We start from the raw sequence: 15,693 nt of genomic DNA on the forward strand, positions 1-15,693 counted from the left end.
CGTGCTTGCCTAGTATTTATGAATACCATCACTGAGAAGCTACAGAGGTTTCTGTTGGATAATCTGGAAGTTGACAAAGCTCTCCCGTGCAGCTTTTCTATATAGCTGCATCGCTAGATATTTCTAAGAGTATCTAGATTGTGAAACAGCAGTTTGGGGGATATCAGAAAGCTAAGCACAGGATTATTCTATGAACCAGTCATTCCACTTCCACCCAAACCAAAAGTAGATTTACAATAATGTATGTACTGAAATGTTCCCAGCAGCATTACTCAAAATACACATGAAGTTAGGCAAGAATAGTGTGAAATGCTGTCTTCTCTATATGACATGGCTATCACACCATGAACTTACAGCAGCTGAGGGCTCTATACAAGATCAAGGCAGCCAATTCCAGTTTAGACAAGTATATGATCTCCTGGTCCTGCCCCATATTGAGTAGCTTTTGGCAGTGGGTAGTTGCTAGGAAGGGAGAATCCTTCTTTCTGGAGAATGTGGCCACCAGGTTTCTCATGATCCTGAGGATGGCCCCACAACCATGTGCATATAAGCAACACTAAAGACATGAAGTTAGGAGAAAAACTCATTATAGGGGGTATGGAGGGATTTGGAGGTGGAAATGGAAGGTAGATATGATCATATTTCATTGCATACATATATGAAATTCTCAAAGATAAGGAAAAATTAAAATACCCCAAAAGATAGAAACAACTCAAATATCCACCATTCAGTGAATAGTCAGAAAAAGTTTACTCTATTCATCCAATGCCATATTATTCACCCATGAACAAATGAGAAGTATTGATGCATGCCACAAAATGGACAGACCTAGAACACATGCTCAGGAGCAGAAGCCATATACAAAAGGCTGCATTTTGTATAGCTGAATTTCTATGAAATATTGAAAATAGTTAAGCCTAGAGAGACAAAAAGATGAACACTTGCTGCTCAAGTTATATGAATTCTCTGAGGAAGAGTCCCTGGTGTTGGGATCATCCTTTTAAGCCTGGAGGAGATAGAACTCAAGGGGCCCTAGTGCAAAAGCAATATAATTTAATAAATACTAGGGGATCCAACACAGAGAGGACTGCTAGATCATGGCTTAAGAAGAGCTGGTGCTTCCATGTTCACCAGTCACAACCAGAGTCTTAGAGCTACCCTGTATGGTCCATTGTTTCCTCACAACTACTTTAATTAAAGGTAACCTGGCATTTGATGCTTCTATAGTGGCTCTCAGTTTGATCTATACTGTTTCAGTCTGACTCTGATAAGCGCTGAGTTTCTGAAATGCACTATGAAACTCCTTAAAACCTTGAGACCACTAAGTCTCAGCCCAGAGGATTCCTCACCTAGCTCACTTCCAATCATATTGCCAGTAGTAATAAGGTATCCATGATTGCCTGAAGGACCCTGCATCAGGAGACCAGGCCAACAAAATGGTACTCATGAGAAGGCCTGAGCAGACTAGGGGAAAGGAAGAGGTCCAATCCCACCCATACTACATACACACATCAGCCAAATGGGAAGCCTCAGAAGGGGTTTTATGGTATAAAGGTAGGGCTAGTTTGCTTGGTGGGGCTATGAGTGATTTCCCGGGAGGAGGTGTGGGAATCTGGAGACAGAGTCTGTCATAGCCCAGAGCAGCAGACAGCCATTTGAGCACAATGATGGAATTTGACAACTTATCAGCCTATGGTTTGTGTGAACTGTACTGGCTTGCATGATGTCTAAGAATTACTGCCTGAGGGTGTCTTCCACTAGGCCTGTCACTTTACAGATGAAGGGCCTTCTGTCATTTGTAAGTACTGCCCAGGTACGTGTTAGAGCCTCCTTTACCTCAGCATTTTATGTCTTCCATGTTTTGATGCCTCTTTGAAGTATTGGAGCAAAAGGGACATTTTCTTGGTTTCTTAGCTATGCAACCTGGGTACACCCCAGTCACATATGCCCAGTAGCAAAAGACTCAACAGTCAGAAGACTCCACACAATTCATAATATTCAACGGAGTCCTGTGATGTAGATTGGAGGCCCCACAGCAACTAGAGAGGGCTTTTTCGGAAACCACATATGGAATCAGTGTATATCAGCATCTCCCTGCTGTGTTGACCTGGACTCTGTATGAAGGCCAGACACTGTTACTCTGAGATCATCTGCCTAATCATCTATCCCTCATCTCCAAGCAGGAAAATGCCCTGTCCTCAAGGTTGGGAGTAGGAGCCTATGTTTGCATCTGGTGCTGAGCATACAGTCTCTGTCGATTCAGGCAAGGCAAGGGCATTAACGAATTCCTATCTTTAGGTCAAGATTCTTGTTTCAGACCACCTAGCAACAGAGACTAGGACCTTTCTTGTAATTCAATTAGCACCCAGGGGCTCTTGCCTATCCAAACCACCCATGATTCTCTAGAGCTGCTTGTCTTGCAAGTCTGGGAAAGTTGACAATCTTGTTTGTCCTATAGAACCTTCAGCCTCAATTTATGGGGACAATTTTTTTTTTTCAAAACCAACATGCAAATGATACATGCTCAAATATAGAAATAGATAGTATATACATGGCTATTTACCTGTGCCTCTGAATTGATCTAGGTATTTGCTCTAATTTCTCCCTTCCTGTAAGCCCAATCCTGATATGCACACATGTGCACCTAGACATACATAAAATCATAGATATTCATACCTCAACTTACCCAATGTTCAGTGAAAGCAGAAACTATAAGACGGAAGCATGGTCCTCCCCAGGAAATACAGCTTTTTTTTTTTTTTTTTTTTTTTTTTTTTTTTTTTTTTTTGATGTCCTTGGTTTGCTTACAGTTCAGCCAAGGCATGCCAGGCTGTTAAAAGCTTTTACCACTGAGTCACAAATACAAAGTTGTATATCCTCTAACAAAGGGAAGTTATTGAAAAGCAACATCTCAGAAGAGCCTATGGCTGCCCCTCTACCAAAACAGCAGCCTAGTTGGGGAGTACTGAGGAGATATGCCTGAAGGCAGCCAAGGGGAGATTGCCTCCTCATTAGCTATCTATTGCCTCAGTGTTCACTGTGGTGAGCACCAACAACTGCCTGGCTATTGACTTAAAATATATATCCATGCAGTACAAGATGGCCCTTGACACATTCTCACTTATGTGACCACTGGAATACAACAATGATGCCTACTTTCCCAATCTCTTGCCACCTTATTCACGACAGCTTTATGGCAGACCAACAGTTAAAGAAAAGTTCTACAAGCCCTGCCAGTGAATTTCAGAGTCCCACCCAGCCAAAATTCCAGACTTACATTCCTATCTCCCCTCCATTTCATCCCACTGTCTTCCTGCCTGCTTGCCTGTGTATAGACTTCACTATTGCTAAAACTGTTGTGTAGCTCATGCCATCCTCAAATAGCATATAGGGCTCAGCTGTTACTAACCTTGGTTCCTTGCAAGAGGATGGTTTTCAAGATCTACATTATATAAACACCTATTGATTCATTTTAGAAAATTTCAGTTTTAGCCTATCTTTGGATTCTTTGACATATGATTGAAGAGACCAAGTATCAGTTTGGAATTTGAGGGACTTGTTTGTGGGCTGCTCCATACATGGCTAGAGGTATTGCCAAGTTCACTATGTGCCAAGTCACTTAGGTTCATCTGTCCATTGGTTTACTCAGCTGCTATTTACTATTTATTTACTTTATTTGCTGTGGGCCAAACATTCACTGAACTGCTTCCTGAACATCTTGAGAGCACCAGGGCTTCTGAATCTCAACCAGGCCCCTGGATAGGAAACTTGACATGAAAGACTGGATAGGCTACTTCTTCTACACACCCATTCCTGCTCAACCTGCAGTACTTAGTCCTCAAATGAATTTGGCAACAGGTCTACTTCCCTTCCTTGAACCGTGAGCATCTCAGCAAAGCCTAGGAAGATGCTGCAGTGCTCTGCTGTTAGGACGAATGGAGACAGGAGACTGAGAGGCAACTAGGTGCTCACTGGGGGGAGACCCTTCATCTGGCCTTGACCCACTGGATAAGCAATGCAAGTCAAACCCTGCCTGCTTCCTGAAGGGTAGTCATTGTTATGGGAAGATACTGAATTTCCAGGACCCTTCAAGATCTGCCTTAGGAATGTCACAACCCTTTGACACCCTATATGTATCATATAGTCTACATATTCCAGTCAAGAAGGCAGCAAGAGGACCTAAGAATTCTTTCTTATCATTTCTCACGTGATAAAGTGGGTTCAGAGAGTGCACATGGAAAGGGCAAAACCTCACTGTATCTACCTCATGACCACCGACCTATGCTATGCTACCCATAGCCACTGTTTGGGCTCTCCCCTGGATTCAATTATTATAGTTGATTTTTACAGGAGAATCTGGCGATCTGCATAGTTCTAAGTGATTCTCATGTGCAGGAAGGCCTGGGGCACACAGCTTTGGGAGGGGTTACTTTGATGTTCACTTGGCCATGAGAGCCGTGACCTTAGTCTGCTGGCAGATGAGGAGCTGCTAGAATGGGCATCCTATCCTTATTCTGATATGAATGGCTCTGCCTTCTCTCCCCTTACCTACTGACAGACAACTCATGGTTATTAACATGACTGAGCGGTGGATAAGAATATAAAACAGGGAGACAATGTATTGCTTTGCTCCTAAAGACTGCTTTTACATATAATGGGCAGCTCTCCCAAGGTGCTGATCTCACAGTGGGGCCTCTTCCTGTTGTTTGATATCTCCCCAACCCAAGGATACATCTGCACAGAGGAATTCCTTACTTAAATAACTTTATACTTGGGCTTTTCTTTTATTGCAAGTTTTTCTCATTGAAAACAAACAGTACAGAAATGCAGAGACTAGAAAGGGAATTGCCAGTCATTCTTCAGACGTGACCACTCTAAAAAAGTAGAGTATCGGTTCATCCAAGTTATTTTTGTATGCACATAAGCAGTGCATATGTGTGCATGTGGAAAGAGTGTGTGGGTGTAAACTAAATGGAATACTAAGCACGCTGGCTGTTGTAGAATGTGCACTTTTCCTAAACACACAGCTCAGGCGGCTCCCTAGCATTTCCATCTCCTAAACACTGTTGCCTTCTGTCTTATCAACATACCCTGATGCATTTAAACAAGGAAGGTCAGTGTCTATTTTATGGTTTGTCTTTTTTAAAACCGGGTTTTAAAACTGGTTATCTGTAGCTATGTAGACATGGAAATTGTTCAGCTAGTTCTAGTTTGCATGTGAGTGCCTGCTTTTGGTAGCAAGTTCATTTAGTGAGATAAGCATAGCCCCCGAACTCCCCTTTAAGAGTACAACAAATAACCTTTGTGTGACTTTCAGTCCTATTTAGTATACAGACAGCATATTGCTTTATTTGAAATGTAACAAGGCTGTTTAAATGAGACAAATGCAACAAAGAAACAAAAACCATGCTTCCAAAAATAGATTGTATTTTTATGATTTTTGACAACTGTAAGTCTAAACTGAGAGTTCTGTTTTATCTGTGGGATTCCTAGCATTAACTTTAATGTCATACCTTTCATTTAATTTGTATTCATTCATTCTCTCTGTCTCTCTCTCCCCCTGTCTCTCCCTCTCTCCCTCTGTCTGTCTGTCTGTCTCTGTCTGTCTCTGACTCTCTCTCTCTCTCTCTCTCTCTCTCTCTCTCTCTCTCTCTCTCTCTCTGTCTGTCTGTCTGTCTCATAAACACAGGGGACCAGTAAGAGAAGACAGGAAGGAGAGAACTTCCACTTCACAGGCATGGCTGATGGGGGCTATCCTAATAAAATCAAGAGACCTTGCCTTGAAGATGTCACCCTGTCTATGGGCCCAGGTGCCCACCCTACTTCTCTCTCTACAGAGATGCAGATGCCCACATTAAACATGAATCCCAACTCTGCAGACCTAGGAGTATCTAGCCAATCATTACTCCTTGAGAATAATCCTCTGGACAGTAATGTGACTAGCAGTGCTATGGGCTCACCATTTGGGGTGCCATCAACTGCAGACACGGGGCTCAAAGGACATGCTGTTCCTTACTATGAGAAAAACAACAGTATGCCAGCTGTAGACCAAGAGCTTCAAGATCTGCTGGAGGAACTAACCAAAATTCAAGAACCTTCTTCAAATGACCTTGACCTTGAGAAGATTCTGGGGAGCAAGCCAGAAGAGCCTCTGGTTTTACATAACCCCCAGGCCCCTCTTGGTCCCTCTGCCAAGCTTCCAGTTCAGATACCACATATGGAAAGCCTTGGATCCAGCAAGGAGTTTGCACCTAGCTGCAGTCAAGTTGCTGGCACATCGTTACCAATCATGCCCTCCTCCACAGGGATCAGCTACTCCATTCCTTCCACCAGTAAGCAGATAGTCTCGTCCAGTTCTTCAACAGCACAGGCTCAGGTCAAAAACCAGGTCCAGAACATGCTCCCCGTCACTATGCCTACATTATCTGTGCCTCAGTGGCATCATGCCCACCAGCTGAAAGCACTTGCAGCCAGCAAGCAGGGATCTGCTACAAAACAAGGTTCCAACCGCAGCTGGTCCAGTTTGCCTCCTCCAGGTCTTTCCCCACCTTACCTCCCAGTGCCATCTCCTCACCCACCACCACCACAACCACCACCACCACCATTCAGCCCACAGAACTTCACAGCATCCTGCATGTCATCCAGTAGCTTGTCTGGCAGTGTTGTGCAAAACTCGCCCAATGCCTTACTCTCCAGCATGGCCCCCAGCAGCAGCAATGCTGCTGTTAATGCTGCTGTTGGGCCCACCTTGCCCTATGTTCCAGCTAAGCTCCCGGGTCTGCCTCTCAATCAGCAACCACAATTCAGCCCCCAGGGCTCCATTCTTGCCAATCTGGTGTCCTCCACTGTCAAAAGCCCTCAAGGACACCTGATATCTGCTCTGCCCAACAGCACCCCAGGGCCATCCCCACCCTACCGCCCTGAGAATCTCTCCAGCCCTGGCTTGCCACAGCAGTCCTTTACTCCACAATACTCTCTGATCAGGAGCCTCACTCCCACCAGCAATCTGCTAAGTCAGCAGCAGCAGCAGCAACAGCAGCAACAGCAGCAACAGCAGCAACAGCAACAACAGCAGCAGCAACAACAACAGCAGCAGCAGCAGCAACAGCAGCAGCAGCAGCAGCAGCAGCAGCAGCAGCAGGCAAATTCCATCTTTAAGCCTATGACCAGCAGCCAGCAACCTAAAACCTTGAGTATGATCATGCAGCAGGGCCTGACAAGTTCCAGTCCAGAAGCACCTGAGCCCTTTACATTCAGCAACACCAAGCCCTTGTCACATTTTGTTTCTGAGCCAAGCCCCCAGAAGATGGCCTCCATGCTTACCCACTCCAGGCAGTCATCTTTGCTCCACTACCTGCCTCAGGCAACACCAGCACATGCTCCTTCTGCCACTGCCTCCTCCACTGCCACTGCCACTTTGCAACTCCAGCAGCAGCATCAACAGCAACAGCATCATCATCAACAGCAACAGCATCATCATCAACAGCAGCAGCATCATCATCAACAGCAACAGCATCATCATCAACAGCAACAGCATCATCATCACCAACAGCATCATCATCAACAGCAGCAGCAGCATCAACAGCAGCAGCATCATCAACAGCAGCAGCAGCATCAACAGCAGCAGCAGCATCAACAACAGCAGCCGCCGCAGCAGCAGCAGCAGCAACCTGACCAGTCTTCATTTCTTCTGCAGCAGATAATGCAGCAACCCCAGCGCTTTCCGCGCATGATGGCCTCTGATTCAATGCCTGCTCTACCTGGACAGGTAAGGCCATCTCCTATCTTGTAGTGCTCCTTTGGGAAATGGGAACTATGTGAGATGTTGTACAAACCTGGCTTTGGCAGGCAAATCCAGGCTATTATCCTCACCGAGGCCAAAATTGACCCTGGAAAAGCCCATGTAAGTCACCTATTTGCATGTAGTTAAGTACAGTGTTCATGAGGCCAAAATTATGGGTCCATGGCCTTATCAGCTCAGTTAATTCTCCTGGGAAGAAAGCTTCAACCATAATCTTTGCCCAGGGGAAGGAGTTAGGCAGAATAAGTCAGACTTCTACAGGTGTACATAGTTTCCCTTGGACTGAGCCACACACAAATGCTTTGAAGAATGTAAGCAAATCGCATTGAAGCATTTGGGTCTTGTCCATACTGGTATTAAACTGAACACTAAGCCTTCTAGAAATTCCCCCAACAACCTGTGCTGAGCAATCTCAGCATGTCCTCTGTCACTGTGCTAGGTACTGAGGCAGGCTCTAAAAGGAAAAAAGATACAGACACCCCTACAGTAGTTACTGTCACATCATCTCCATTTTACAAAAGCAGTATCTGAGGCACAGAAAGTTTCAATGACTTGCCCGGTGTCACACAGTTAGCAAGGGTCTGAACAGGAGATTAAAGTCAGAAAGTCTTGCTCCAAAATCTTTCTTTTCTTGAAACTACTTTTTCTCACATTCCCTCATCACCTACAGTCTTTTGAATCATGAGACACAATTGGTTTTCCTTGGTGGTGTCTATTGTAATTCCCACTTTTCTTTGCTCTGACCCTTGCCTGTATTAATTAGCTATCACTGTATAACAAATAACAAATTACCCAAAAGTGTCAACTCCAAACCACATGCATATATTGCCTCACAGGCTCTCTGTGTCAGAATCATGGCTTAGTTGCTTCTTCTTGACCAGAGTCTCTCAGAAAATCACTGTTATCTTCAAGTTCCATGGGAAAGGAGCTTTTTCCATGTTCACTCATGGCATGGTTAATAGGAAGAGGTTCTTTGCTGGGGCCTCATGAACTAGTTTTGGGCAGAGGCTTCTTCAAGTATCAAAGAAAATGGCAGCTTTGCTTCATTCAAGTGGATGGGAAACATGCCAGATAGATGCAAGGGTGAGATCAGGGATGGGAAAGAATGCCAGGAAGCTTTAAAATACAGTCTACGTTATCATCCAGATGTCAGTTACAGGGAATTTCAAGAAAGTTGGCTATCAGGAGGCAGGGCTTAATCTTCCTGTAGAATACTTTCAGTCATGATGATTTTTACATTCATCGGTTCTTCATATGAGCTGATACAGTTGACCCTGAACAAGCATTCCAATAAGTCACCCTTTGCTCTAAGAAGGGCCTTGCTAGAATGCTGTCCTGATGGTGTTTCTCACATGATCAGATGTTCCTAGAAGGCCAGAACCTAGCTCCATATACTTGTCCAGACACAACTTGTGAGTTTCTGCCTTGCACTTCATTCTATAACCTTGAAGTGCTCAGAGTTCTTGGCCTTTGTCCCTGCTGGTTCCTGTACCAGGCTTTCCTCTTCCATTTCTCTCCTGCCTAAGTTCTGCAGCTTCTTCAAGCTCAGACAGCATCCCTCCAGGAAGCATTGTCCAGACTGACCTGGGGCTTCCACTTTCTACTGGGCCACTGTTCTGGAGAGAAGTCAAAGAGAAGAGGGTCATAGAGTGCTTGGGCAGAGAAACACATTTCAGGAGCTGACCTCTTCAAGAGTGTACATGACAGCTTTCTGGAAGTAGACTCCTCACCTAAGTTTCATGGAGCCCAACCAAACAGTGCCTGATCCCATGGAATTGACTGTCTGATGGGTGCATGCAGCATAGAGAACTCCTGAAGGGGTGGCTGGTGGCTAGCTAGGGTGAATGTCATGAAGACAGACCCCGTAGCCAGGACAGGGCAACTACCTGGGGACTTGAGCCCTTGCCTGTGGCTCAGGAGCACTGTGGTTTGATGTCATTATAGGGCTGTTGCCATCGCTGTGCGTGGACTTCTACGGCTCTCTGGCTGGAGCACCAGCATCAGCAGTGGAACTCTCTCACTAGCACTCATGGACATGTGCCACCATCTAACCTTGTGAGCCACTTTGTTTTGTTCTTATCTGTAATGGGATGTGTTTATAGTCTGACTGTATTGCCACAGAGCCAGCTCAGATGGCTTAGGGGGAAATGCTTAATGATGGAGGTCATGAAAATTATGACTAGCTGATCACCAAGGTGGGATTGGGGAAGGTGTTTAAGAGGAAAAACCAAGCAACCATGCCCTCCACAGATTAGGAGTGCATAAAAGGCTCCAAATACTCCCTCATAGACAGGCTGCACTCCCTATGGGGACAACAGCATTCTATTATGAGCTATCTTCCCAGCCACATATAGATCCATAGGTCAGGCATGGAATTCTTTACTCACCTGTCTCCTCTCTTAATCCTCAGAGGTAGGAGATTTTATTGTTCCAGACAATGTTGAAAAGAGCACAGAGAAGTCAGCAGAGTGGCCCACAGTCACACAGCAAACCAGGGAGCCAAGCATCTGGCTACAGAGCCTATGCTTACATTCCCATGAATGGGGCACTGCCTCCAGAAGGTTCTGTTCCTACTTTCCCTTTTTACCCATTTTCTCTTCCACAAAATGGAGAAGTAGTAGCTGATTAAGGATGAAGTGAGATATGACATCTAAAGTTCTTTGAATAAATCCAAGCAAAAAGGACTTTCTGTCACTGCCTGTTGAATGTGAGTCCTCAAATATGTCCTCTGAGGTTTTAAGACATGGTCCTCCAAATCAAGAGATAGGTCAGGATAAAATGTAAGCCAATCTTTCTTCAACCATGTCTCTACCATGTTGTTGCCAGGAGTTATGAGCCTTGTATAACTTGTGGGGTCTTTCAGTCTAGGCTCAGTGGAGATGGCCAAGGGTCGTGTTTACCTTGTAATCATCCTGTTCCAGATTTCTGAGCACTCTTACGCTTCTGCTCTAGGCCATCTCCAGTGCTCTGTTCATATAACATTCTTCCAGCCCAAATGCATCACAACTGTAAGGGCTCAAAACAGCTTGGTTACTTTTCCTGAGAAGAAAAGAAAAGATAGTTGTTGAAGTAAAATGTGGTATCCTTGTGGAAGAACAGATGGACATGCCAAAGGTTGGAAGTGCATGATTCTCACTTTAGCAGCAGGGAAACAAAATGCCCAGCCAGGCTGAGTCTGTAGAAGCAATGGTCACTTGATGACATGGTACTCATTAGCCTGTGGCCTTTCCCCTCTATGGTCATTGTTATTGTAGGGAGACTTGAAATGCATGTGAATCTGGAGCTCAGTTTTTGAAAGGAGTATTTCTCTTTTAATGTAAGATGAGAAACAAACTGTTAAGTAAGCAGAAATTCCCACTCTAGCTGTCTATAGGGTTAATTTTCCTGTATTTCTCAACTGAACAGATTACTCTTTACCAAGAGAATAAATAATACATTTTATATAGACCACTTCTTCCATTTAAGCTACAAGGCAAATGCCACCTGTCTTCAGGACATCAGTTCAGTGTGACAAGTCAAGAGAGGGTACTGGAGCCACACAGAGTTGAAGTTCCAATCCAAAGCAGTGCTTGATGTTGCACGAGCCAGGGCCAGAAGCAAAATTTTCTAAACCCTCAGAACCTAAGCCAAAAAATACAGAACTGAGCAGACCCTGTCCCATAGAGAACTGAGGAGGAAAAGAGAGAGAAGCTGCCCCGAGCCGGAGCACACTCACACAGGACCAGGGTGAGACTTGGCCTGACATCTAAAACCCCTGTGAGCAAGTGCGACTCCCAGAGCATTTGGGACTTGAGAAATACAATGCAGCAGAAATATCAAATATGCTACTACCCCCTCCAGTGGAGAAATATGAAAATTTGAGCCCAGGTAAACTTTTGCCTACAAATAAAAACTGATTCCAAATTCACAATGTGAAGCTGTCCTTTAGAGCTGTTTTGACTTCAAATTACAGTAAAAGCTAAGGAGCTAGTATTCTTAGGTGAGAAATTCCCCTGAAAAACCATCTTAATTTGTCCTATCTTGTTCTTATCATATATTAATTCTACAAAATAATAGATGCCATTGTGATGTGGTCATACTTGCACATATTTTGATCATATTCACCTGTCTCCACGATCTTCACTTAACCTCACCTCCAATATCACTGATCCATTCCTTTTCCCTAATAATCCTTATACTTTCATCACCTTTTTTTCTAGATTCTGCCTCTGAGAAAAAACACTGTAATGTTCGTATTTCTGAGTCTTTCATATACCACTTAACACAAGGATCACCAGTTATAACTGTTTTCTGGCAAATGGAGTGATTTCATTCTTTCTCACAGCTGAATAATATTCCACTGTGCATAAACCCCTTTTGGTTATCCATTCATATGTTTTTGGGCACCTAAGCTAATTTCATGTCTTGGTTATTGTGAATAGTGTCATGATAAAAATGGATATACAGGTATCTCTTGTATATTGACTTTAATACTTCAGTGTATAAGCCCAGAAAGGATATGGCAAAATCACATAGAATTTCTAGGTTTTGCTAACTTTTCTAGGGCACTGGGGATTTAACCCAGGGGATCACATGTGGTAAGCAAGTGCTTCATCAGCCTGGAAGATCTACTTATAATTTATTGAGGAACCATCATAATTATTTCCATAGTGGCAACACTAATTTACACTCCTATATCTGTCCCCCATCTTTGCTAGAACTCAATGTATCTTGTTTGTTTGTGTTTTCCTGATGACTGTAATTCTTACTAGGGATAAGATGGAATCTGAATGTAGTTTTGATTTGTATTTCCCTGATGGCTAAACAGACTAAACATCTTTTCCTGTATTCCTTGGCTTTTTGTATTTCATTTGAAAATTGCTCAGTTCATTTCCATTATTGATTGGATTATTTGCTCTTTTTGTTTAGTTTTTTTCACCTATTTACATATTTTGGATGTTATTCCCATGTCAGATGAATAGTTGGCACAGATTTGCTTTCATTCTTCAGTTTGTCTCTTCACCTTGATAATCATTTCCTGTGCTGTGCAGAAGCCTTTTAATTTGGTGAGACCCAGATTGGCAGTCAAGGTTAGGACTTAGTGAAATTTCACCATCAGTCACTGAAGAATGGAACTCACACTTACTCCTAAAGAGGAAAACAAGTCTGTTCAGGAGATGGAAGTGATGCTGTGGCTAACAAGAGGTGGCCTCCAGCCACAGTGCTTTCTGCACCTGTGCTTTGCTGCCTCATGTAGATCTGCATGGACAATGCTGAGACTACATGAAGAGCAGGGATGTGGATGGCAGCCAGTTGGACTAAGAACAGAAAGTCCTGGAATCTGATCCTTGAGGCAGGCTGCAAGGCACAGGGGGAAGAGAGTGGCTACAGAGAAATACACCAAAAGCACATGAGAGTTTGACAAAGTTTGAGCAGTGAGAAAAGGGATTCCAGTTCTCCTTGGAGAAGACTGAACTAATTTCTTGCTGGATCAGCTCTGAATTATATACTCAACAAGAAGTCATATGTCCTCTTGGCTTAGGAAGCAGTGGGTTTCTAGCAAGTATGAAGGGACATCAGTGTTGTCTGCCCTCCCTGAGACACTGGGGCACCCATGGGCCAGGACCGAAAGGGGAATACATAGAGCAAGGACCTTGGCCCCAGGTTTCCCAACAGTGCCAAAGGTTTGGACTCAAGGCCAAGTCCACTTATTTCTAGGCATAGATGGCTGAAGTTCTGGCAGCTATGTAAATGCTGAATGACAAATGTGACTCCAGGATGACTTCAGGTAGGCAGGAGGAGGGGCTAAGGTTGTGATTTCAGCAGCTTGCTGGAGCCATCTGTCACTTGGAAACCAGATCCTCAACCTGACACATACGTCTGAGAGTGTTTACACAAAAGGGAAAGGAAAGCTCACACCCCACACACCCCCCATCTTTAGGCTGGCCCAGAACCCATAGAGATTAGGTACAGCACATGCATCACCTCTCCTTGTCCATCTCTCTTCTTCACCTCTTCACACCTTCAGAGCCTTAAAATAGAATGTCTGTGGTGCCTGAGATTATTTTGGTTTGGACTTCATGCTTAGTGGTGCATGACATCTAATTACTGCATTAATATTATGGCCTCCTAATGAAAGCAAGAATGATTAGTGAGGTTCAGAGAATTCCTTCTGCAATGAAAGCTACATTAGCCCGTTTTAGACTCCAGTCAGGAGAGAAGGACTGAACCTTCTCCTGTTCTCAGAATCATTCATTAGCATTTTTACAGTGACCTTTAACTTACTGAACTTAACTCCCATCAAACCAGGTGCACCAGTTGTAGAAGGACCTGTCACCTTGGACTTCCGAGTCCTCGCACTTGCTTTGCTACTTTTTTTTCTCATTAAGTGGGAGGTGGGGAGGGCAGCACTGCCTGACATATTCACAGGCAAGTTTCTTCATGTTTTCTCTTTTCCTAATTCTGGTGAGGGGTTAGCATAGACTTCATTTCAAAGGTTTGTTCTGATGAAATGTAAGACCAGAGGCCTTCGGGAGCAAGCACTGGGCTGCCTATTAGAAGTCATTTGACAACTAAGGAAGGAAGTGGGGAAGGGGAACACATGTCAAGTTTCAAAGGACCACTGATTAAAGATGAGGCTTGACCTGCATGAATCTTCTCTACCAGACATGGACATGTTTCCCTGAGTGAGCACTCTTACTTTGTACCTAATATGATTACACTGTCACTCTTTGCCTTTCCTTTCTATCTTAACTGAGCTGCAAATTTATTTAGTTTGGGGCAAATATTTTGGGAGGCTGCTGTAAGAAGAGACATACATGTTAGGTACACTATGACATACGTTTCAAGGGAATGATCACTGACACCTCAGTGTTGAGCAGCTGTGTTTTAACCACCCTAGATTGACAGGAAATGAAACAATGCTCAAAACCTAGCACTAAGAATTAATGTTGTTAATTTTCCCCAAGTTTCCTTTTGAGTTTCTGAGTATTGAGAATGATGCCCCACCTTAAAGTTTCCTCCTTTTACCAGGGTCATAAATCACAAGTGTATGGACACCTTTAGACCATGTTCCTTAGAGGTTGGCAGAGCACATAACTTCGATCTACTTTTAGAAAGTTCTATGTACTCTGACTTGACTGCTTCTGAGCTTGAAGAGAGCAGCAGAATAGACAAGTGAGTCCTGAATACTTGCAAGCTTCAAATTCTCAGGTTAAACCAATGATGAATCAAAAGTATTTGGAAAAAATCTGTGTGTTCTGAACACATGCATTTTTCTTGTCATTATTTTGTAAACAATATAGCATGATTATTTGCATTTTATTGCATATTGTAAGCAGTCTAGACATGATTTAAATTATAAGAGGATATGCATAGGATCTATGGAAATACTACCATTTTTATTCAAATGACTTGAGCATCCAAAGTCTTTGAAATTTGGGGTAATTCCTCACATCGATCTTGTTTGGGGACATTACTGCTCCTAATGCCCACATAGATAGCAGGTCCTAAGATAACAAGTAGACAGCAGGGATCCTGTTAAGCTGTTGGTTGAACTAAGGAAATTGTGTGTTACATCAGAAAATATACAGCATAGACTCACAAAGAGGAAAGACGTGGTTTTCAAACTTCTGCAGACATTAACAGTTGCAACACCCCATTGAAGAACCCCATGCTATGGGACTGTAGAATTTAAAAGGTTGAGATAGTTGATGCTATGCCACATACAGTTAGGTAGCACACAACAATGTTTCTGTCAACATAGACTGGATTCACAATTGGGTTTCTCTAAGATTATAATGGAACTGAGAAAGTCCTGTCATCTGCTGATGTCATAGCCACTCTGTCAAAATGCATTACATTATTGTAGTGATGCTGAGGTAATCAAGCTGACTTCACTGCCAGTCCAATAA

At 43.6% G+C, this 15,693-nt stretch overlaps 1 protein-coding gene across 5 annotated transcripts in view; it reads left to right on the forward strand.

The window, feature by feature from the left end:
- Positions 1–15,693, forward strand: part of Mamld1 (mastermind like domain containing 1) — a 112,873-nt gene that overhangs the window by 64,618 nt on the left and 32,562 nt on the right. For 4 of the 5 annotated variants that reach the window (XM_076918854.1, XM_034485770.2, XM_076918855.1 and 1 more), the window contains exons 3-4: positions 5,690–7,768; positions 9,746–9,856. In XM_076918854.1, the coding sequence (XP_076774969.1) occupies positions 5,690–7,768; positions 9,746–9,856 (2,190 nt within the window). The remainder of the gene's footprint in view (positions 1–5,689; positions 7,769–9,745; positions 9,857–15,693) is intronic. The other variant, XM_076918856.1, reaches the window with a different exon arrangement.

This window comes from Arvicanthis niloticus, chromosome X (assembly GCF_011762505.2).
Source record: "Arvicanthis niloticus isolate mArvNil1 chromosome X, mArvNil1.pat.X, whole genome shotgun sequence".
NCBI classification, from domain to species: Eukaryota; Metazoa; Chordata; class Mammalia; order Rodentia; family Muridae; genus Arvicanthis; species Arvicanthis niloticus.